Source organism: Rhododendron vialii, chromosome 2a (assembly GCF_030253575.1).
Source record: "Rhododendron vialii isolate Sample 1 chromosome 2a, ASM3025357v1".
Lineage (NCBI taxonomy): Eukaryota > Viridiplantae > Streptophyta > Magnoliopsida > Ericales > Ericaceae > Rhododendron > Rhododendron vialii.
The window spans coordinates 22062001-22086985 of record NC_080558.1 but is presented as its reverse complement, the minus strand read 5'-3'; the positions used below and the strand labels follow the sequence as shown (position 1 = coordinate 22086985).

The window sequence follows — 24985 nt, the reverse complement described above, 5'->3', positions numbered from 1 at the left end:
TCCCTCCGTCCCAATTTGTTTCACCCTTATTCCTTTTTGGGATGTCCCAAAATGATACGCTTGTTTCAAAACTTTTCATTTTTAGATGTTCAAATTACCATTTTACCCCTCATTTAATGAGAGAGATTTAAGGAGAAATTTTCGCCCTCCCAAATTCAAATTTTAAACATGGTTAAAAGAAAATGCAGCAAATGGCCGGCAAAACATTGAATTTGGCTCCATTCTCTTCATAACATGACAAGAGAGTACTTTTGAATTTGGTGGGTTCAATTATTTTTTTTTACAAAATTTTAGTAATATTTTCTCAAAAGGGTAAAATGGTAAAATTGATCAAAAGTCAATGTAAATACAATGTTTCCTTAAATTTCGTGAAAGTCAAAGTAGGCGGAGCAAATTGGGACGGGGAGTAGTTGTTTCAATAAAGCATTCATATCATTTTGTCACATAATTCAACTTGTTACAATTTAAAACCCCTTAACTGTTCCCCCGCCCTAACTGGCTAAAAATGATTAATGAGAGAAAAACACAAACGTTTTACAAAAAATGCCTAAGTAGAGACCGATCTCCGGATTGGGCGAGAGGGGTGCCATAAAATCCTTCTCCTCTTGTAACCTGGGTCCTGAACCTCAGTTATCGAAGGTGACGATGGACCAGTCTACGCCTTTTTCAAAGTCAAACAACGTAGCAAACGTTTCAAGTTCAATTCCTTGGGTGTTGCACCGCTAAAATCCGAGTGGCGACACTGAATCCAAACGTTTCGCCGCGCTTTCCAAAAAGGGCCCGCACCCAATTTTCCATAAAATTTCAGGTGCGTGTGCCCACACATTAGTAGATGCGTGCAGTGTTTCAGGCTCTTTTCACCTCTGGTACTTTGTGATTTTAATAATCCTCTTCACAGAGAAATTTCTTCTTAACTCCGTGCTAAAACTAAATCATGGAATTCTAAATGTAATTCTGCAATCTAACGTCACTCCGGTCTACTGCAATTGGCCAATTTATTGGGTCCACTATTCATAGTGAGTTCAATAAAATCAAAGGAGTAGTGGCCTCCAGTGAGGTGATCGATTAAAGTGGTAAGTAATGTTCACCCTTTACACGTCGAGAGTGCAAATTGAATTCATCTCTGTTTGAAAACAATACATTGATCCACTGCGATACAACTGAGACAACATTTCTCTCTTCTCGTTCTTGTTGCTTCTACATAGCCCTCACTCCAACTCTTACTCCTATCCACTCCAACCCTAATTGGTTTTGTTCTTTATCCAATGGCCTGTGCGACTCTCGTTCTCTTTGTAGTTTCCATCACTCCCATTATCCATTCCCAACAACCCGGCCCAGTAATATGAGAGAATCAAATTGCTTTGGTTCGCAACACAGCTAATTTACTGAACTCCAGTTTCAGTACAGCTGAAACATGCCCCTAGTACGTTCATATTTTAACCAAAAGCTGTTCATCAAAAGAAAAAGCACAAACAATCAACTGACGAACAAATAGAACTCAAAGGAATACATTGACTTCATTTTAAAATAAGAAGTAACAAGCACTTGAAATATGTTATTAGGGTGTAAAGCTTACACTGTTACTACCCACTAGCTGACTGAATTTTTTAAGCTCACCATCTTCGGTCATCGATCAATTGACGGCCTGGCAAATGCAAACCTCGAGTCGGGATTTAAAGACATCAACAACTCTAATACAGCAACATTACTTGGACAGCTTATCTTAACACTAGGTTCAATAAAACCTGCTTCAAACAAGTCCACAAGGAAAATCAGCGAGTTCATTTGGTATTTTCTAACAAAAAGCAAGAGAAAAGGAATGCAGTCCATTTTTACCAGCGGAGAGTTTTCTCCCACCATAGAGCTCTTTGGCTAAGGGATTGGATGCCCAATTATTAACGGCGACCCGACTTGTAGGTTGAAACCCAATGATCTTTCCTTCAGCCGATAAAACTACCTGAAGTGGGACCGCAAGACAACTAAACAAGTCAATAATAGATGATAGGTTATGGAATATAGAGAACTAGAGTTCATGCAATGTTCTCCCAAGTATTTCACAAACATACGAGTCCACTCGCGATTGCGAGAGAGGCAGGCTAAGACAAAAATGTAAGTTTTGATACAGACTAGGAACACAAAGAATTAGAAGACTGAAACGGGAGTCAATACATCTTAATTGATTGGAAATTATGCAATATAAGGGTGTGTATTGATGCCGCAAAATATGAAAAGCAAATCATAGACTAATAAATGGACTAAGATGCCAATACATTTAGCATAGCTTCAAACAATTAACTTGCATGCCTAAACAGTTGTCTCCTCTTCAACTTTCATTCTTTTTTTAAGGCAGTCCTCTAGGTTTGCTAATTTACATGACCTACTCAGTTGGAAGTCAATAGATACCATGCCATTGACTTATGGAAATTTAATAATGTCCAATGAAAAAAGGGAGGAAGAACTTCGTACAAGAGCCTAGAAGCAAAGCAACTCATAAAGTATGCAAAGTCAGCCATGAACTGATGCATAGACCAAGGAACATTTGTACCCATTAGTAAAGCTTCAAACAATATACTAGAAGTTCATAACAGTTCCGTAAGGTTTGGTTTATCTCCAAATAGTCGGTTCCTCTACATGTCTCTGTCAGCAAGGTTCATTCTTTTCCTAAAACTGTTCACTAATTTCGTTTAAGTGCATGAGCTATTAAATTGGCAGGCAGCTATCATGCTTTTGATATACTGAAGACAATTATAAAGCCAAAAGGAAAGGGAGGGGGCAATCTTTCCGGAAGAGGGCCAAGCATAGTTGTTAAGAGCGAGAGGCGCACCAAGACGCAAAGTCCTGTTGGGGCCTAGGTGAGAGGCGCAAGGCAAGGCGCACCTATGCGGAAAAAATAGGAAAACGGTTTTACTAACCTCTGCCTAATATATGAACATAATTCCAAACAAGTTCGGATATCAATGCATATCTCACGGATATTAATACACTTTCAGAAAATATCAAAACATCTTTCTCGGATATTAATGCACCTTTGACCTATTATCCTACACCCTTTGGGCAGAGGTTAGAATAATCCATAGGAAAAATAGCATACACCAATACTTTAAATAATAAACACTAAGCCAATGAGTTATAGAAAGTATACCATCCAAAAGATACATGAAAAAAAAAGGTCCACCAAATATCAAATAGTCAACGATTCTTGCATGACTAGACTCTAGAGAAGAACTACAACGTCAAAACCAACAAAAGACAAGCATCCAAAAGAGAGAAAGGGTCAACTAAATGGTTATATGTTTAACCTAGTCTCTGATCCAAAAGCTGTGATCAAATTTGAAAGAAGCGCGCCAGTCTACGCCTTTCGCAAAGGCGCACACCTTCTCTACACTTCTTTCAATGTGCCTTTGACAACTATGGGGACAAGAAGCACATCCGTAACAACGTCATCACCCAAGTCAAACACAACCTAAGAGAGGACATAAAAAGCATTGCCAGACAATCAATGTTTAGCAAGTCATCAAGACAAGAAATAAGAAAGTCTTTCGAAGTTGGAGCTGAGGGTAGCGATAAGATAACAGAATAAAATCAATTGTGTTGTAAATGGAAACAGATAGCGGAAAATGGGTAGAGTGGCATCCTCCAGAAGATGACCCCCTCTCCCCTTTCATCATTAAACGAGTAAAACAGAAAACGCAAATGAGGGAGGAACAAAAAAGAGATAATGACAATGGAAAGAGATACATTGGGCTTTAGAAACAACCATTTTAACCACGCTACAAAGGAGAGGGGAAAAGTAGGTGGTATCATCATATTTGTATTGACACTGCTTACAAGTGCGTCATGTGTGTGCTTATGCCAGTAAAGTTTTCTTTAAGAATCAAAAAGTAAAGGCAAAGGTCGTCATTAGGGCTGCAAACGAGCCGAGCCAAGCTTTACCATGATCGAGCTCGGCTAGCCTTAATTTACCTCGGCTCGAGCTCGAATTGAGCTCAGATAAGTTGGCTCAAGCTCGGCTGCTGTGGCTAGCCAAATATGGGGAAGCTTTTGCGAAGCACGTGAAAAAGAAAGAGAGCTGGACTCTTTGTTTATGCTAGTACAGTGGGTGTGAGCTCTCAAGAACTTCCGATGTGGGACTCATTTTTTTCCCCTGACAATGTAAAGCCTACCTCAAGACTTGTCCCACATTCGGTAAAAGATGTGCAAGGGTATGCACTCCTCCCTTGTAAAACCATGCAGTAGACATAGGTATAAAACATGGAAAGTAAAACGTGTGGCTGCATATGCCACGTGCTAACAAGTGGAAAGAAAAACCCAAAGTTGTATATAGTCAATATATACAAATATATATATATATATATATATATGTATATGTATGTATACTATGTATACCAGCTTGCGAGCTCACCCGAGCCGAGCATCAAGTTGCTCAAGCTCGGCTCGTTTGCAAAACGAGCCAAGAATGATGGCTCGAGCTCGTTCATTTATTTGACGAACCGAGTTCGAACATGCCGTTAGCAAGCTGAGCCTCGAGCCGCTCGCGAGTGGCTCTATTCGTTTGCAACCCTAGTCATCATACCCACTAACAACGGTACCAAGAAACAGACACATTGTAACGACCTACCCTAGCTGGCTTGCTAACCATTCGCCTAACCACGTGGCTCAAAAGGTTAACCTCAAGTTATACAGTAACTGGTGGACGTCGTCATATATAGTTATATACCATTTCATCTTCTTAGAAATTCCCAATGTGGTACTCTTTTTCCTTAGGTGGGTTTTCACAATCTCCCTCACTTAAGATTTAACATCCCCGTTGCATTGGCCTAGCAACCTTCCCCTAGTGGTAGTGTGGCACTTAGCTCTGTACAGCACAATCAGTGTGCTTGTACCATATTCTAGAGGTGGTCCCTACCATGTAGACCAAGGTTGTGCTCTGATACCAACTGTAACAACCCGCCCCAGCTGGCCTGCTAACCATTTGCCTAACCAATTGGCTCAAAAGGTTAACCTCAAGTTATACAGTAGCTGGTGGACGTCGTCATATATACCATTTCATCTTCCTAGAAATTCTCAATGTGGGACTCTTTTTCCTTAGGTGGGTTCTCACACACATACTAAGAGCTTGTTCGGTTTGGGATTTGGGATTTTGGATTCTCTCTTTGTGCACGGTTCCCAATAAATTCTCTCTCTCTCTCTCTCTCCCCCACCCCCCCAAAATCCAAATACCAAAACAATCAAGCCCTAAAAGACTCCATGTAACTTGTGAGGACCTCTTTCAAGGACTGCAAAAGAATACGTTTCTATCTGAAATAAGAATCAACCAAATAACAGAGAGGCCCTTACTAATACCAACATTCTTGCTAGTCCTCAATGTGTGATGCCGCATGGGGTGTATTAGAAGCTATATAAACAACCATGTCGCAAATAGAAGGGAGCCAAAAGGAACTATGGTCTTATTGGGCATCATAGTACATGTAATTGTCGCTGGAAGGGGACAAGCAAAAAATGTACAGGATATCTAAATAGGTCACGTTATGGAATGCAGAAGTTCCAAACAGAATCAATTTTTCTGCAATTCAGACTAAGATACTGGAAATTGTTAAGTTTTACAGTACTTATTCAGGTAAGCCTATCACGATAACGTATCAGAAACTATAGCATTAAGTACAAAGGTCAACACCAATCAATCTAGTGATGACAGTAGAACCAATAAGTTTATCCAAAATATGCTTATTTTTATTGTGCTTCTGCATTGCAAAGAAGACAGTTATCTTCACTCTTATGAAAACTCTGCTATAGATTAACAAAGCAAGCACATAGGTTCCAAAAGAACAATACGGTGATAAACTCACAAGTTTGTTTCCGAAGTTCACCAAACTTTTACTGATCCTGAACAATCTCTCATCGATCTTAGCAAGCAATCAAAGCTGATCTGCCCACTATCAATTCTTGGTTACTACTGTTTGTTTTCTGATGTGCAATTCGTGGCGACAAAGTGAGGCAATAAGTATGACTACGAGACCCAGACTACATGTGCATAGCCAAGAGACTGACAAACATAGGGATGTCATGTTTGTAAGAGTGCTGTTGTACACAGAACGCAGACTCAAACCAGCAAAAACACGTAAAAGTGCACTTTGATTTTATATTCCTTTGCTGTCATTGTTCTTATTTGTGGAGTATCTATCATATCATATTTCTGTAACTTGGAAAACCCAAAACAAAATGTTTTTAGCAATGACAAATGGATTTAGCATACCTGATAGCTAGCAATATCCTGGGCAGAACTTTTCAATTCCTCACCATTTTCCTTTATTGGAATAGAGCAAGAGGGAGTCTTTCCAGAATTGGAATCAGCGTCACTTCTCAAGAATACTGGGAGTTCTCCAATCCAGGCACCTACACTCTTCTCTGTCATTATATCCCCAGCCCAACCAAAGGCGTCCTTGATTCTTTCGACAATTGAAAAGCAAAAGTCGTCCAACTACAAATACAAATGGGCCATTATGTAAAAGAAAGCCAACAGAGAATCATGAAAACAATGAGCAACACATTTAAAGTCAAAAATATGTGAACATCATCGAGTAGACTAGTAGTCCAACACACTAGCCACACATGGCTACCAGCATCAGTCTTTCATATACACAATGTGAACCCTATGCTAACGAGGATGCATCAGCAGGGACAAACTTACAGCAGTTTCTATTGATTTCCTCTGGTAGTATTTTTTTTAGGTAATTGTTCATTATCCGTCTACAAATAAACTAGTAATTGTATCGGACATAGATTGCATATATGTGGGCATTTCATTACATAGAGTGCTTAAATGGAAGCCAAACCCAAGTTTAGGTTAGGATCAGATGAGGATCAGATGAGAAGGAACCTGCCCCATGTCACCCCACAATATAGTTACAAGAAAAACTGTTCTTACAGATTTTACAATTCCTCTAACAAACTTACTGTATGGGTATTAGCAATAATTGGTGAGGCGCTACTTATCAACAAGTGACTGATATCGATAATTGGTGAGTCAAGTACTCAAAAAGTTCAGTTAAATCAGCATTGATAGTTACTTCTTTATTGACAAGGAAGCAGCATCGGGCAACATTGATACAACACAAATGTTCTTTTATGACTAATGAACAGGTTATACATGGATGACAAATTCAAACCATCACATCATGACTGCACCTCATGTGAACTAGCAAGCAACTTCTATTCTAATTCTCTAGTATGTAGAGCAGCTTCTTGAACACATTTAAAATTTCAGTGTGCATCAAGAACACAGTGAACAACTCTAACAAAGGGGAGGCGTAATTGTCTCAGAGAGTGCATACCTCAGTAGAGTCAATAGCTTGATGCTGCATAAAGTCAATCTCAGATGATTGAACCGAATGATTTCCTCCGAGGTATTTTCTTCCACCATGCAGATAAGGCATACAAAGTTGACCAAAAATACCGATGGCAACAAGAAAAAATCCACTTGCAAGAGCAATGGAGAACACTTTCAGCAGCGAAGAGGTTCTCTGTGAGATTTGAAGGAATTCAATCAGCTAGCACTTCGTATGCATCAAAACATTCAACTGAACGAAGCCCTGTTATAATGTAATTCAATCCAACTAGCATTGAGTCAAGTTTGTTACTCCTTTTGTTCCAATTTTTTTGTCCCTGGTTCAATTCTAACCGAAAAGATAATATCTTTTGATTGACAATACTTTTTGTATGCAATGGATCTTGTTTGATAGATCTCAATTAATTCTATCAAACAAAGTTTTCGAAATCACTTAAAACATATAAGCAATTTTAAAACGGCAAGAACTCCCAAAAAGGACTAACAAATCGGAGTGCAGGGAGTATTACAGAAAGCCCTCACACAATTACCACCCAGCCAGAAAACATAAAAGTCACATCAATAAAGAAAATATGAGAAGAAATAATTTACTATTTCCAAACATAATAATTAAGACTGAAGATTCCAATTCATGTTAATGGCAACCACATTCACAATAAACACTCAACCATAACAATTCATGAAATCTTGTTTCATTACCAATTGCTGATAGTGGGTATTCAGTGATTTTCAGTGATATTTTGTTTAGTTTGTCGTCAATTTTTTTGTGGTTAATCATTCACCTCAACGAGAGGAATCAGAAAAATATAAGATTATCAACCCAAGTAGAAAAAAGTTAAGATAAAACGACACTAAAGACAATAAAAGAAAGTTGTTTCGAACTTTTTTGTCCATATGTGATTTTTTTTTGCTTTAGGTCGTAATTTCTAATTTTTATATTTATCTCGTAAAGACTAATAATAAATTCAAAAAACTTTACACAAAGTCACAAATTGAATAAAAAATAGAACAGAATTACTGAAATGAAACTTTAGGCCACAGGGGACCATACTCATTTAAGCCCCATTTAGTTACTTGGTGAGTTTTAATATGTTTCAGATGCTTGCAAGTTCAGTGGACTGTTGGATGTGAAACGAAGCTTCCGAGAGACTGTTTGAGGGTTGCCGAGGAGATTGGAGGCATGAATAGTTATCAAAAGAGGAGAAACATCGAAATTTGCTTTCTGCGTCTGGAGACGGCCCTTAATGAATTTGATCGTGAACCTTCACGAATTCCCATCCAGACGATGGCTAGGCTTGTCTGAACGGTCGACAAGTGTTTTGTTATAACTTTAAGTTCCAGACATATCTTGAGGCCCAATAATTATGCTCCCTCCATCCAAATTTAAGTGTCCACTACGATTTTGTGTCATTTTCTATAACTTATATCTCTCAACATATATTATGTTTTATGTTTTTAAAATCACTGTCTTATAGAAATAATTGAGATCTATCAAACAAGATCCATATTGTAAATTTTTAGCAATATACATTGAAAGATATAAATGATTGAAAATGGCACACAGAACTGTAATGGACACTTAAATTGGGACAGAGGGAATAAATAGGAAACCCTAAGTCTTGTCTAGGGGTTTGGACTTTTCTAAGAAGGCTAGAGAGAGGGGCAAGATGTAACAACCTATTAACTTTAGGTGCTTAAGTGTTCTTTTTATAACATAAGGAGGTGGAGTGCAATTATTTAAAATGCATGCGTGTGATAGCCTCTCTTTATAACACCTGTAATATACATAGAGTTAAAAAAAAAATGAAACCTAGAGGTGGAGTTTTCTCTTCTACATTAGAAGAGAGAGAGAGAGAGAGAGAGAGAGAGAGAGAAATAGTGTGAGCGATAGAGAGGGAGAGAGCTGCCGAGGGAGAGAAAGAGAGAGTTAGCGTGGGAGAGAGGTACAAGGAGAGGAAGTTGCAGCATGAGGGGAGAGGGTGATTGAAAACCCTAACTTGGTAAGCAGCTCTTACTTGTATTCTTGTGGGTGTTGATCCAATAATCTATTATGTTCATGAATTGAGTTATTAGGGTTTATGAAATCAATTGGATTCAACTAATTAGGGCTATTCTTTGTTACTTTTCTCTAAGAAACTGTTAATCTTTACTAGAAGCTAAAGAATTGGAAGTTAGGACTTGAATTTGGTGACTAGGTTACTGTTATTTGAGTTTCTGCAGGAACTTTACTATGGAAACTGTGAATGAAGGGTGCTTAAAGTGCTTAAAAATTAGTGGTAGATGCTGGAAATTGCTTGTATGTGCTGAAATAATAGTCTGTAAGTGCTGAAACTGGGTTTAATTTGCTAAAACTGAAGATAGGTGCAGGAAACATGAATTAGAGGTGCTGAATCTGTTAATAGGTTGCTGAAAAACTGCTGTTTGGATGCTGAAAGCGCTTAAATAACTGCTGGAAATCACTAGAAAGCACAGGGAATATGTTTTATGTGCAGGGAATTGATAGTGAATGCTGAAAATAAGAATTATAGGTGCTGTAACTGTGCAATAGTTGCTGGAAATTATTGTATTTCCTGAGAACATGCCTCAAAGTGCTGTGATATGTGTTTATAGTTGCTGAAAATATGAGTTAGATGCCAAATTTGACTAAACTGGATGATGTGTTGTTGAGAATTAGTATAAAAGGGAAGTTGAAGCTTGTAGTGGCTTTGGTGCGGTTATTCAATACTTTGTTATGAGAATTTAGACTTTGTGCTCATATGTGTGGATTATATGCTAGGTTTGGAGGCGACAACGAGCACCGCGACTCCACGTAGGGAGTGAGCTTGTGTTGGTTTTTCTTTTTGTTGGAGACCGAGGTGAGTGTTCGACTCATAGATGTTCTTCAATTGAATTGAACTCGTGATATTGAACTGTAACTTCGTGTCGATGGGCAACAACAGCCAAAGGCCGGACTTCGTATCGTGCCTCTGACTTCATGTCGAATTCTTTGGCTTATGCCAAGTTTATGACTTCGTGTCGAGTGAGTGACTTCGTGTCGGATTAATGACTTCTTGTCGATTATTTGCTTTATGCCTGATTAGTGGTGAACTTGGATTTATTGTTTCTATTGAACAACATCCATATATCATTTACACTCCTGGAACTCGTTTTGGGTTCCAGTTTTGCAGGTATAGGTCGGTGTCCACCACAGGTCGCGTTTTGCGTTTGTGACTCGCTCAAGGAGTGCGTGGTTGAGGCCTGTGGGAGTCTTTGTCTCCCGGCCGTTAGTTGATATTTGCTTAGTTTAGTTTTGGACAATAGTTGGTTATGTAAAGTTTATTTCTTGACAGACTTCCGCTGTAGTTTGTAAATGAAAGTTATTTTGAGATGTAAATAAAATGTGGCTGTTGAACTTCAGTTTTTAGTTATTCTCTGGAATTGCTAGTAGCTGTCGTTGGGTGGTTGTCGCGTATCATATCGGGATAGGCTGATCATGTGCTAATCCGGAACGGGGCGTGACAGTTTTGGTATCAGAGCTAGAGTTATCTAGATTCTGAGTGTCATTGAGCGAGTTGTGGTCTAGTAGTGGACAATAGGAAGTTGTTCCTTTCTGTTGAGTCAAGCTTAGTGTTAGTTCATCTAACATGATAAATGTTGCATTATTATATTGTTGTTAAAGTGAATTACAACAGGTAAAGGGAAATAGAAAATCCGAAAGGGGAAGCATCTTCTCGTGTGATGCGGCTAGTGGGGCTGCACCGATAGAAGTTCAGGCTGGGCCAGAGACATAGATAGACTTTTGGCAGCTATAGCACAATATGTTGAATGACAAGCTACAACTCCAGTTAATCAGGATGTTGGATTACTAGAGAAATTCAAGAAGCTTTATCCAGCGGAGTTTGAGGGTACTTTTAAACCTCAAGAGGCAGAGGATTGGCTGAAAATGGTTGAGAGGGTTCTAACAGCTATGGGAGTTACTGACCTTAGCAACTTTTACCTTAAAAGGGCAAGCTTTAATATGGTGCGAGGCAAGTCAGAGGTTACTCTCAGCCCCATTACCCGATGTTCAACCCAACGTTCTAAAACTCAGTATTCCTCGCCAAGTACTCAGCGAGTACTCGCTCCAAGGTGCCTGGCCGAGAGGACTAATCCCCTACTCGGTGGGCATTACTCGCCGACTAACGCCGAGTACTCGCTCCAAGGTGCCTGGCCGAGCAAGTACCGAGTAACGAGTTTTAGAACACTGGTTCAGCCACCTGCGCCACAAGTAATTACATGGGTGAGATTTGTGAAGGCCTTTAATGATAAATATTGTCCTGAGATGTATCGTTTTGCGCAAGAAGCAAAATTTATCAATCTTAAATAGGGGAGTATGTCGGTGGCCGAATATGATGCCAAGTTTAATGCTCTTTCAGCTTATACTACGGATATGGTGGATACTGAAGAAAAGAAGGGTAGACGGTTCAGAAGTGGACTGGGGGATAATGTTCGAACCAGAATAACGGCTTATAAAGAAAAAGATTATGCGAATTTGGTTGAAACAGCAAACAAGGTTGGCAAGGATGTTGAAGAAATGTTTGAAAAGCGGGAACAGACTAAGAGAAGCAAAACTGCAGCCAATCAAGTTAGGCAAGCAAGCAAATCTGGTGGTGACTACAAATGTGGAAGCAGATTTCAACATTTGAAGGGGCAAAGTGATTTCAAACAACAAAGTGGACAAGGGCAAGAGGTGAGTAAGCAAAGCGTGAGTAGGGAAGGTGGGTCAAGTGGTCGAGGGACTTTCTTTCGGTGCTTCCGTTGTGGTTCTCCTTATCATCGTGTTAGAGATTGTCCGGAAGCAGGCAAGGGAATTAAATGTTACAATTGTGGTGAAATGGGGCATATGTCAACACAGTGTACAAAACCTCGTGCGCCGGCAGCATCTTCAGTTGGCAGCGTTCCTGTTGGAAGCGAAGCTTCGAGTAGTTCTGTTGGTCGTGGTTGTGGAGTGAATGGTTCTACTGCACCGGGTAGGGTGTTTGCTATGACATGACAGAATGTTCAAGCTACTCCAAAAGTGGTGACAAGTACCCCAGTAGTTTCTGGAATTTATGCACAAGTTTTAATTGATCAGATTCTACGCATTCTTTTGTGTCAACGTGTTTAGCATGCGTTTAAATAAACCTTGTGTGCTATTAGTTATTGCTTTGGCGATATCTACCCCCATTGGACAGGTAGTGATAGTTGGGGTGTCATACCCAAATTGTGTAGTGTGTGTTAATGATAGGAAACTAGAGGCGAATTTAATTCATTTGGTTATGTCTGATTTTGACATTACTCTTGACATGGATTTCCTATCACCGCATCATGCATCTCTAGATTGTTTTAATAAAAAAGTTGTATTTAGAATACCAGGTGAGGCGGAAATTAAATTCTATTGTGATAATAGGGTTCTTTGAATGGTATAAATTCTGCATTTAAAGACAGCAAACTTGTTGAGGAAGGGATGTTAGGGTTATCTTGCTTTTGTGATTGACACTGAAAAGAAACCACTGGAGTTGGCCGATATTCCTATTGTGAAAGAATTTCCGGATATGTTTCCAGATGAGTTACCGGGAATTGTGCCTGATAGGGAAGTGGAGTTTACTGTCGAATTGCTACCGTGGATGAATCCTATTTCCATTCCACATTACAGAATGGCACCAGCCGAGTTGTTAGAGCTGAAAATTCAATTGAAGGATTTGCTAGATAAAGAGTTTGTACAATCGAGTATTTCACCGTGGGGAGCACCGGTACTTTTTGTGAAAAAGAAGGATGGTACCATGCGTATGTGCATTGATTACAGGCAACTGAATAAGGTTACAGTTCGGAACAAGTATCCTTTGCCCAGAATTGATGATTTGTTCAATTAGTTGCAAGGGGCAGCCGTCTTTTCAAAGATAGATTTGAGATCGGGGTATCATCAGATAAAAGTGAAGGACAGTGATGTGTCCAAAATGGCTTTTCGAACGAGGTATGGTCATTTTGAGTTTTTAGTTATGCCTTTTGGGTTAACTAATGCTCCTGTAGTGTTTATGGATTTGAGCCATATCTGGATTCATTTGTGATTGTGTTCATTGATGATATTTTGATTTACTCCCGGACTAAGGAGGATCATGATTCATGAACGGCATTTGAGAATCATATTGCAGACTTCGCGGGGAAGCAATTGTACGGTAAATTAAGCAAATGTGAATTTTGGTGTGATAGTGTTGTGTTTCTGGGTCATGTAATTTCCAGGGACGGTATTTGCGTGGATCCAAAGAAGATAGGGGCAGTGGTGAATTGGGAAAGGCCAACTAATGTTTCTGAGATCCGTAGTTTCCTTGGCTTGGCAAGATACTACCGGAGGTTCATTCAGGGCTTTTCTGCTATTGCGTTACTCATGACAAAATTGACAAGGAAAGATGTACGATTTACTTGGTCCGAAGAATGTGAAAACAATTTCTAAGAGTTGAAGACTCGATTGGTGGCGGCGCCAATATTGACTATACCTATGGGTAATGAGGATTTGGTGATATATAGTGATGGATCTCATCAGGGGGCTTGGCTGTGTTCTGATGCAACGGGGTAAAGTTATTACGTTTGTGTCGAGACAACTGAAAAATCACGAGCGCAACTATCCTACTCATGACTTAGAGTTGGGGCGGTGGTTTTTGCTTTAAAATTGTGGAGGCACTACCTGTACGGGGTGACTTGTGAAATTTACACGAACCACCAAAGTTTGAGATATTTGTTTACACAAAAGGATTTGAATTTGAGGCAAAGGCAGTGGATGGAGTTAATCAAAGATTATGATTGTTCTATACACTATCATCCGGGGAAAGCCAATGTGGTTGCCAATGCTCTGATTCGGAAGACAGCTGGGAGGTTGGCTTGTGTTCAATGTACACGAGTTGATATCTTTATTGAATTGGCGGTGATGCGAGTAGAGCTGGTTTTGACAAGAACTAATGCTTTGATAGCTCAGATTAGAGTGAGGCATGTGTTGATTGATCACATTCGGGAGACTCAGTATGAGGATCGAAGGTTGAGGGGATTCAGAGATCAGGTGAGAAAGGGGAAACGGAAGGACTTCACAATTCGGGATGATGGAGTGTTGATGTATGGGAATCGGTTGTGTGTTCCTAGGAATTTAAACTTAAAGAGGGAAATTCTGAAGGAGGCTCGTAATTCACCGTATGCAATGCACCCGGGAAGCACGAAAAATGTATCGGGATCTTAGAGAACATTACTGGTGGTATGGGATGAAGAAGGAGATAGCTTGGTATGTGGCTCGTTGTTTGGTGTGTCAACAAGTAAAGGCGGAACATCAACGACTGGCAGGTTTGTTGCAAAATTTTCCTATACCGGAGTGGAAACATGCCATGGGTACTTCTTTGAAATTCCGTACCGCTTTTCACCCTCAAACAGACGGGCAATCCGAACGAACTATTCAGACTTTGGAGGACATGTTGAGGGCATGTGTCCTTGATTTTAAAGGCAGTTGGGATAAATATTTGTTGACGATGGAGTTTGCTTATAATAATAGCTACCATAGCAGTATTGGCATGCCACTGTTCAAAGCTATGTTTGGCAGAAAATGTCGGACTCCTATTTATTGAGACGATGTAGGAGAAAGGCAAATACTGGGTCCGGAATTGATACAACGAACTACTGATGGTGTTAAACTCATAAAAGAACGGTTGAAAATTGCGCAAGATCGACAAAAGAGCTATGCAGATAAAAGGAGGCGGGATTTGGAGTTTCAAGTTGGTGATCGAATGTTTATTTGTTTGTCTCCTTGGAAAGGTGGTGTACGTTTCAAGGGTAAGAAGAAGTTGGCTCTGAGGTACATTGGGCCATATGAGATCACCGGACGAGTTGGAGCAATGGCGTATCGTTTGGCTTTACCAGCGGAGTTGGCACGATTACACGACGTCTTCCATGTTTCAATGTTAAGGAAGTACATACCATATCCATCTCATGTCTTGGGTACGGTACCGATAGAGATGAAAGAAAACTTGACATATGTTGTGGAACCGATTGAGATTCTATAACGGGGAGAACATGTTCTTCGCTACAAGGTAATACCGTTGGTGAAAGTGCTCTGGCGTAACCATACAAAGGAGGAAGCCACGTGGGAAAGGGAAGAGCTGATGCGAAAGAACTATCCTCAGTTGTTTGTCTGAGGTAACTAATTTCGCGGACAAAATTCCTAAGAGGGGAAGAGTGTAACATCCTATTAACTTTAGGTGCTTAAGTGTTATTTTTATAACATAAGGAGGTGGAGTGCAATTATTTAAAATGCATGTGTGCGATAGCCTCTCTTTATAACACCTCTCTTTATAACACCTGTTATATACATAGAGTTAAAAAAAATGAAACCCAGGGGTGGGGTTTTCTCTTCTACGTTAGGGGAGAGAGATGGAGAGAACTGCCGAAAGAGAGAGAGGGAGAGAAAGAGAGAGTTAGCGTGCGAGAGAGGTAGAAGGAGAGGAAGTTGCAGCAGGAGGGGAGAGAGTGATTGAAAACCCTAATTTGGTAAGCAACTCTTGCTTGTATTCTTGTGGGTGTTGATCCAATAATCCATTATGTTCATGAATTGAGTTACTAGGGTTTCTGAAATCAATTGGGTTCAACTAATTAGGGCTATTCTTTGTTGCTTTTCTCTAAGAAACTGTTAATCTTTACTAGAAGCTAAAGAATTGGAAGTTAGGACTTGAATTTGGTGACTAGGTTACTGTTATTTGAGTTTCTGCAGGAATTTTACTATGGAAACTGTGAATGAAGGGTGCTCAAAAGTGCTTAAAAATTAGTGGTAGATGCTGGAAATTGCTTGTATGTGCTGAAATAATAGTCTACAAGTGCTGAAACTGGGTATAAGTTGCTAAAACTGAAGATAGGTGCAGGAAACATGAATTAGAGGTGCTGAATCTGTTAATAGGTTGCTGAAAAACTGCTGTTTGGATGCTGAAATCACTTAAATTACTGCTGGAAATCACTAGAAAGGGCAGGTAATATGTTTCATGTGCAGGGAATTGATAGTGAATGCTGAAAATAAGAATTATAGGTGCTGTAACTGTGCAATAGTTGCTGGAAATTATTGTATTTCCTAAGAACATGCCTCAAAGTGCTGTGATATGTGTTTATAGTTGCTGAAAATATGAGTTAGATGCCAAATTTGACAAAACTAGATGATGTGTTGCTGAGAATTAGTATAAAAGGGAAGTTGGAGCTTGTAGTGGCTTTGGTGCGGTTATTCAATACTTTGTTATGAGAATTTAGACTTTGTGCTCAAATGTGTGGATTATATGCTAGGTTCAGAGGCAACAACGAGCACCGCAACTCCACGTAGGGAGTGAGCTTGTGTTGGTTTCTCTTTTTGTTGGAGACCGAGGTGAGCGTTCGAGTCATATAGATGTTCTTCAATTGAAATTGACATCGTGATATTGAACTGTGACTTCGTGTCGATGGGCAACAACGGCCAAAGGCCGGACTTCGTGTCGTGCCTCTGACTTCGTGTTGAATTCTTTGGCTTATGCCAAGTTTATGACTTCATGTCGAGTTAGTGACTTTGTGTCGGATTAATGACAACGACATTGTGTCAATTATTTGCTTTATGCTTAGTTAATGGTGAACTTGGATTTATTGTTTCTATTGAACAACATCCATGTCTCATTTACACTCCTGGAACTCGTTTAGTTTTGCAAGTATAGGTCGGTGTCCACTACAGATCGCATTTTGCGTTTGTGACTCGCTCGAGGAATGCGTGGTTGAGGCCTGTGGGAGTCTTTGTCTCCCGGCCCGTAGTTGATATTTGCTGAGTTTAGTTTTGGACAATAGTTGGTTACGTAAAGTTTATTTCTTGACAGACTTCCGCGGTAGTTTGTAAATGACAGTTAGTTTGAGATGTAAATAAAATGTGGCTGTTGAACTTCAGTTTTTAGTTATTCTCTGGTGGGTGGTTGTCGCGTGTTGTATCGGGATAGGCTGATGAGGTGCTATTCCGGAACGGGGCGTGACACAAGAGCAACAGGAAAAAGAGATCTCCATGGCTCCACCAACAGGAGCTTGAAGATTGCCTCCATGAGGGGTTAAACATCCTCTCTAGGGTAGAGAAGAAGCTTCCACCCAAGAAAATTTGTTTATATACTCCCTCCGTCCCAATTTGTTTGTCAATTTCAACATACATGCCCTTCAAAAAATTGGCTATATCTCACAATCCATAATGTTTTAGATAATTTCGAAAACATCGTATTATCGACCTAATCAAGAACAAGATCCATATTGCATATACAAAACATTATATACCGAAACATATAGACAATTTTGTAGGAGATAACAGGGAGTAGTTTCTAGGTTTTTCATTCACTTTCCATTGTATACTAGAACCCTTTTTAATTAGCGATAACTCAATTCAATGTTTTCTATTATTTTGTAATTGTATTTTAGATTTCAAGTTTCTTGTGTTTGCAATTTGGGTGATTGAGATAGTTTATGCCCACAAGCGGCAAGACAAATCATGCTATTAGAAGATTTGTGCATCGACATGGGTCATGCCAATAAGACAATGTGTGCTATTTTATAGTCTATGCCTATTGGAAAACCATCAATATTTTCTCGGCATCTATTGAAGGGATTGATTGCAAGCCCTAGGAATAATCATATTAAGCTAAATAATGAACCCAAACTATACACTTTGTTATGCGATGGAAGTGGATTCAAGACCCTAGATTTCTCTCTCATCTTTCCACAACTTTATTTTTGTTGATCCTAGTTCACATAAGTCATAAACCAAACACAAATTCTTTTGAATTAAATTAGAAACTGATTGAAACTAGCACAACTTGGTCTCATTATAGTACACATGGATCGACACCCGCACTTATACACCATTCTCACGACTAGAGGTTAAAACAAGGTTTTACTTATTAATTTTTTTGGGTCACACAAAATCTCTACCAAGTACAGGTTTGAAATAGAAGCGTATTTCAACAATATGAGTCTACAAATTACTAACTTTTTCAACATAGAAAAAAAAATACAAGAGTTCCAAATTTACTGAAACGAGAACTCCAATTGGTGGCAGATAATATGAAATCAAGGCTCAACGTCAATTTAACCAAGGAAAAGTAAGACAAAAAGTTTTATCATACCTTATTAGTGAACAAGTTGATTGGTTTTGCAACTGCACCACAAGATAGCTGTTTTCTAGGAAGTGTGTATGAGTCCTCATAGTACATATCCAGAATGTTAGCCAATGCAACCTGGAAAACGGCTTGCATGAGATACACGATAAAAAAGTGAGCATCAATCTAACATGACACTAACAAGTAACAAAGCTAAAAAGTAACTTCTTCAATCAATTAATAAAATTACACCAATCAAACCATATGTATCAATTAGTCGTCCTAAACACTAACCTAAAATGAATACACACCATATTTTTGCAAGGAGTAATTCATTGTCATTTGAAAACACATTTAAAAGGGGCTTCACATCTTGTCTGGAACAACTTCCAGCTGAAGGTTAGAGTTTAAAAGGGGCTTCACATCTTGTCTGGAACAACTTCCAGCTGAAGATTCTAACTGTTCCTATTTCTCCAATAACTGTCTACTAATATGCAGAAGGGTAAAAGCACACCAACAAAAGGCCCCTAGAAATTTCAAAGCTTGAAACGAGTTTCAAGTAAAGGCTTAACCGTAGTCACAAGTAATACCACATACAGTTCTTATTGACAACAACATTGCATAACTTTGCAACTAATATCTTTCCAGCGACTTGCTGGAACTATAACTGTGTTGTAATAGACAGAAAAGTTCATGTTAAAGCATCCAACTCAAATCCAATCAGCAATTAGTGGAGGGCTTATACTAGTTTGCGAGATAAACATTAATCAATCGGGGACAAGTTCTAAAAGTCTCCCGCTGCCCGCACCTTGACTTGCACGTGCAGACATAAATGAAAGATCCATAACATGGGAACCACAAGGAGGCACGTCAAAGTCGGGCAATCAATCAAGGGAGTGCTGTTCAAAAGCGTCCAAAAGCCTTGCTCTGATACCTTCTTAAAGCATCCAACTCAAAACCAAATGGGCCAAATGGCAATGAATGGAGGGTCCAATACTCATATACTAGCTTGGGAGGTAATAATTAACCAATGTGGGACAAGCTCTTGCATTGATATCCAAGCAAGACCCATTTCTTCCAACATTATGAAAACAAAAATAAAGCGACACGATGACAGATCCAACAAAAAAGATTGCACGATGACAGACCCATAAAGGATACTACATGTCACAACCTCAAAAGTAGTTGCACGCTATGTAGCATTGACAAGGACACAACACATTGGGGACACGTTTTAAAAAATATGTAGATATATTATTTAATGATCTAAGAATTTAAAAAAATGGCTCTAATAGTAAACATGTAACACCATTTCTATCTTAATTTATAATCATTGTAAATCATTAACAAAAACATTTCAACAAAAGTGTTTCATCATTATAGGTCACTATAATTTTCTTTTATTTTTTTGCTATTCATCTTTACTATAAAAAATGGCTCTAATCGTAAATATGCAACACCATCTCTACCTTAAATAGTAATCATTGTAAATCATTAATGAAAACATTTCAACAAAAAGTGTTTGTCCTTATAGGTCTCTATAATCTTTTTTCTTTTGCTTTTCGTCTCAATAATCAATAAATTATCATTCGCCATACTAGAAATAAGACTTCCCTAAGATTTATTTAGAGCCTCCAAATACAGTTAACACCCCAACATGTTTTGGGAATGTCCCAAGAGTGTTCAAAGCATTTTATAACAAATCCGGAGTGGCCAACAAAAACATTCTACTTTTGAGTGTCGGAAACGAGTCTGGAGAGCGTCCGGAGATGTTTTAATAAGACTAATAAACGGGGGGACACCTTAATTATTTTAACTTTAAATTTTAATATAGATGTTTTAATAAGACTAATAAAAAAACACCCCAAAAAAACTCAAAAAAGATACATTAATTATATCAAGACCAACAAAATTTACATTTTCACCATTATTCCACATTTCATATTTCTACCCTTCACACATAACTATTCTACAATTATACGTATATTCTCGCTGAAATAAGAGAACAGAAGAGACAGCAAGAGAGGAAAGAGAAACAGACAGAGAGAGGAGGAGAGAAACAGAGAGGGGAGAGAGATAAGGAGAGACAGTAGGAGACACAGACCCACCTTTTTCTTTTATTGGTATTGTATTAATTATAATGTCAACAGACTAAAACCTTCTGATTTTATATTTGCAACCCACTTATAATGTTTTTATAATAACTGAATTCTTGCCCCGGAGTGTCTAGATAGGGTCCTGAGCATACCTTGGGGTGTTCGAGCGTACAATCCAGACTAAGTGTCGGACACGTGTCTGAAACGTGTCCAGAGAGTGTCTTGAGCATGTCAGCGTGTCAGGACAATGTCCAACTAAAAATAATGAAAAAAATTTGAACACTTTGAAATTGAGAGTCCGGCATACATCTTGAGAGTGTCCGATGCCAGTACGTTGCCTTGGTGTCTGTGCTACATAGGTAATCAATGATGAATGATCACTAAGTACAATCTTGGGACCTCTCCACCTAATTACTTAATATTTTGGGAACCAACAGAGACGAACAAACTCAAGTACAAAATTAACTTGCTCCAATTCTACTCCCTTCGGGGTGTGGGTTTCCCTTTCTTTTTCTAGTTCTAGTTTTATTGGCTTTTTTCCATCTTTCCCTCGTGATTATTGGTTTTCCGGTATATGTTAAGAACGAGTACAAAACTAAAGAAACAACTGCTACAAGATGCGATCCACGATTGACAAATGACAATTATATATGATTACAAGTAATTAAGAACCCACAAGAAAGAAATAGAAAACAAGGTATCGGTAAAACAAACAAAACATAGAAAAGGAAAAGAAAAAAAAGGTCCACTCAAACTGCGATATTATCAAAAACTGCCACAAGGTATCCAGCCACTAGGGAAATGAATAAGTACGATACATCGTAACTGTATTTTGTTTTCAAAACGTGCATTGTCAAATACAAATATCCATATACTCGAATCGCTCCTGAAAAAGATGCATACGCAAGATTAAGAAGATATTCTAACAAGTGGGCTCAGCACAACATAGTACAGTCTATCCACTAATTAAGAGCAACATACCACACATGGCACAGTACAAAATTAAAGCCTCCCTATAGTCTAATTCTCACCGTACTAACCAAGGGTTTCACCTCAGAGAAACAACTCATTGAGGTGCAAAGATGAAAGAATGAAGTACCATTTGGTTGTGTGTCAAAAGGACTTCCCACCTATTCTCAGCAGATCTTTTCCATCCTTCAAGCTTTAGATCGGGGAGTCTATCAGAATCAATTTGAAACAGATAAGCAGGAACGTACTCGCTAACCCATGTACCAAACTCAGGACCACCAATCTTTTCCAATTTAGAACCCATCGATAATGTCCACCAAGAGTACTCTGACTTTGTTTGAGAAGGCTTATAACTGGCCTTTCCTGAGTTTATATTTTCAAGCAAACTTTTGGCAACTGAAATAATCTCATCTTCAAGTAACCTAAAAATTGTAACCGACGAATCCATTGACGAAACCCTTTCAGACTTTCGAAACCAGCGGAACAAGTTAGTTGGTGCTCTGCTCATTGACTTAGAAAGAAAATGCCTTTCAGTACTTTCAAGAGCAGCAAGGCAAACAACTTCCCCGAGCAGAGAAATTATCCGCTTATCCGATGACCTGACGGTGAATGATGCAGGGACCTGCTGATAGAAAATGAATAAGAGAACTCAACTTATCAGTATCACACGGCACCTGCAAAAAGACATATTAACCATGATATTACAAAAAAGAAAAGCATACAACAAAGAAAAGCATATATCTGGTACTTTATAATGCAACCATCAAGGTGATAGATAGAAAAGAGAGAGAACCTAAAATGGGATACAAATACCAAAGCTTCAAATATGATTTCCTAGAATGATAAAAACTACCTAGTGAGGATTCTAGCTACCTACTTTAAGCGGCAGAGGGAACATAGGACTAGTGGGGGCATAGGCCCCCACTGATTTTTTTTTCTTTTAAAATTTGGAGTTGCCTTATAAATTGTCTTCCACAAGTTATTCTTTTTTAATCCCTCTACTAAAGGTTGTATATCAATTCATTCTCAACTTTTTTGTTTCAAGTCATAGAACAATTCCATTACACTGGTGAAATGTGCCGTCTACTGTGAACAAAAGCCACCACTTGTTATTTGAAACTATCTGATGCAAAATCTCCAGGATTAAAAAGTGCCTAAACTATGCAGTATGTGCATGACATTTTGGCAACTTTTTACAATTTTGTCAATAGAACTGTTCTTTATCCCTGTTGAAAGACCCCACAACACCATTCGAAGTTGAAGATTTAGGAATAAAATTTGAAAAAAAAAAATTTTCTTTTGAGTTGCAGCAAAATTGCTAAACATTGGCATTTTTAATTATTATGCATTGAACATGTTAGCTTTTTTTATTACTTTTAGCAAAACCTTTTTTATCATTCTAGCATTGCTCATTATGTTTTTTTTTAAGTGTGTTTAAAAGGTGCCCCCACTAGCACTAATTCCCGGCTCCAGCACTGCCTATTTATAGACCCACAAACTCTACGGACACAAAATGACATAAATACCCCATATACTACTTCATCACTTTAATGGATACATACAAAGATGAAGTGTAATAACTCACCTCTCTAGGATTTTCAAGCTCTTCCATATTTCGCTCTGTTCCAGGAGTAAACAATAACAGTTCAAAATTCCAAAGCTGTTCCAGAACCACTTGTCTAAAGGTCATGGCGAGTATATTGCTAGATTCAGTGCTGGAAGGGATATCCTTAGGGAGTGAACTTTTCAGCCTTTTGGATTTCTCTTTCACTTTTCTAGCTGGCAAAAACTGCAAACAAGAGAAGCTTCAGAAAAGAGCTTCAGGAAACAAGTAACATACAGATTGTTGAATTACAGGGCTAAATCACATTACCTTCATCACTCATTAAGTCAAATACAAACATATTTGAAGTCTAGGGCACTGACGGAGCGGGGTGCTCGTTACGGACAGATGTTCTGATCGGCTAGGTAACGTCAAATGTGGAGCGATTTCATTTCAATAATTGAGTCCGTCGAAACTGAGTTTTCATTTGATTTTGTTACGGATACGATGTTCTCTATTTGCTTTGGTTTACTGTGATTCATTTGATTTTTGTTTCCGATAAGATGTTCTCAATTTGCTTCGATTTACAGAGATGATATATTTTGTTTGATTTTGGCTCCGATTAGGTTTTCGCGCACTTGTAATGAAAGTTGTCCTGATGCATGATCATTGCATATCTTTAGGCGAGTTTAGAGCTTTTCATATTCGTCTCCTTAGAGCTTTGCACATCATCCCATATTTGTCTCCTTATGTTTCACCCAGAAATTCAAAAATTGATAGTTTTTTTCCTTATCAAACCATTAACAACAGAAACTAAAATAGGATAACGGTCACAGATACCTGTGGACAAAACACATCCATCCATTTAGGGATTTGGTAAATGAGCAATAGGCTTAGACCTCTGCTGGATTCCCTAATTTCAGAGTTTCAAAATGCATGAATTCCTGAGAGGTTAATATCTGATAATACTCTTTTAGGTCATCAAACCATCAAGTATAACAGACACAAGAAAGGTGGGAGGAAGTCTTGTTTTGCTCTTTAGTTAGATATATCAATAAGGCCTATGATAATGATACAGTCGTCATTTTTTGGTGATGTTCTCCGGGCCATGGGCTTTCGCCCCAAATGGGTGAATCTTGTTTGGAGTGTATTTCCTTGGTGCCATTTTCGGTCTTAATCAATGGTCAGTTGGAGTTGTTTCAACCACAATGTGGGTTACGACAAGGGTAATTTTGGTTAGCCAGGTTGGTTGGGTAGTTCCAATTTGCTCTAGATCTCCTAGAAATTCACACTTGTTGAGTCTGCTTATATGTGGTGCTTAAAGTGCTTGATCGAAGCTCATTGTTCATTGGCGGGACAGAAAATTAACATGGATGCTTATTCGTATGAAAACAATCCAATTAAGCGCAAAAGACCCCAAAAAAAAATATACGCACCAGTCTAGTCGAGACGGTGCTGCGCTCGTCTGGTGGGCTGGGAATCACGGTCTCCACAACCATCGCGGGCGTGCCGGACTTCACATACTCGTCGGCGACCTGGCCGCCGTCGGCGGCTGCCGCGGTGAGCGCCTGCTTGAAGTTAACGGCTCCGACCACCGTGAGCCGAGCCAGATCGTTCTCGTACGTCCTCACGGCTGGGAGTGACCTGCCGTTGGAGTCCAAGACGGCTCGGAGTATGTCCTGCTCGGTCGACGGGGCCGACTTTGGAGTCGAGTATACGAGGGTAGGAAAGGCGTATTTGGTGATTCTGAGGGGTAGTTTGGAGAGGAATTTGAGGTTTCTGGAGGAGAGAGGAAAAGAAGTAGACGGAGAGAGAGGGTGCAGGATAGCAATGGATGAAGTCATGGAGGTTTTTCGAGCTCTGGAAATGGAGTTACGGCTTTATGCTCTGTTTGACATTAGAGAAAGTAAAAAGAAAAGAAAGG

At 39.1% G+C, this 24985-nt stretch overlaps 2 protein-coding genes and 1 long non-coding RNA gene across 12 annotated transcripts; 2 read left to right on the top strand and 1 right to left on the bottom strand.

Annotated features, from left to right (window-relative positions):
• Positions 1-1017: 1017 nt before the first annotated feature.
• On the bottom strand, positions 1018-24985 carry LOC131315980 (uncharacterized). Of its 9 annotated transcripts, none has more exons than XR_009196948.1 (9): positions 24498-24984; positions 23104-23307; positions 21649-22143; positions 18481-18591; positions 7332-7520; positions 6254-6478; positions 1837-1957; positions 1577-1748; positions 1018-1447 (listed from the first exon to the last, which is right to left on the bottom strand). XR_009196948.1 is itself a non-coding variant. In XM_058345244.1 (9 exons), exons 1-8 carry the CDS (start codon positions 24903-24905, stop codon positions 1627-1629), a joined length of 1875 nt encoding a protein of 624 aa, XP_058201227.1. In that variant the 5' UTR covers positions 24906-24984; the 3' UTR covers positions 1018-1447; positions 1618-1626. The 9 variants fall into 9 exon arrangements, 3 of the variants coding, with proteins under 3 accessions (XP_058201227.1, XP_058201228.1, XP_058201229.1); XR_009196950.1 differs by having other exon boundaries at positions 21649-22140; XR_009196949.1 differs by having other exon boundaries at positions 1577-1745; positions 24498-24982.
• LOC131315982 (uncharacterized) lies at positions 9323-10746 on the top strand. Of its 2 annotated transcripts, XR_009196955.1 has the most exons (3): positions 9323-9345; positions 10122-10200; positions 10505-10746. It is a non-coding gene; the product is annotated as an uncharacterized LOC131315982 (long non-coding RNA). The 2 variants fall into 2 exon arrangements; XR_009196954.1 differs by lacking the exon at positions 9323-9345 and having other exon boundaries at positions 9460-10200.
• On the top strand, positions 11577-16735 carry LOC131315981 (uncharacterized). The gene is made up of 2 exons (XM_058345248.1): positions 11577-12390; positions 16643-16735. The coding sequence occupies exon 1, from the start codon at positions 11697-11699 to the stop codon at positions 12354-12356; it is 660 nt and encodes a 219-aa protein (XP_058201231.1). The 5' UTR covers positions 11577-11696; the 3' UTR covers positions 12357-12390; positions 16643-16735.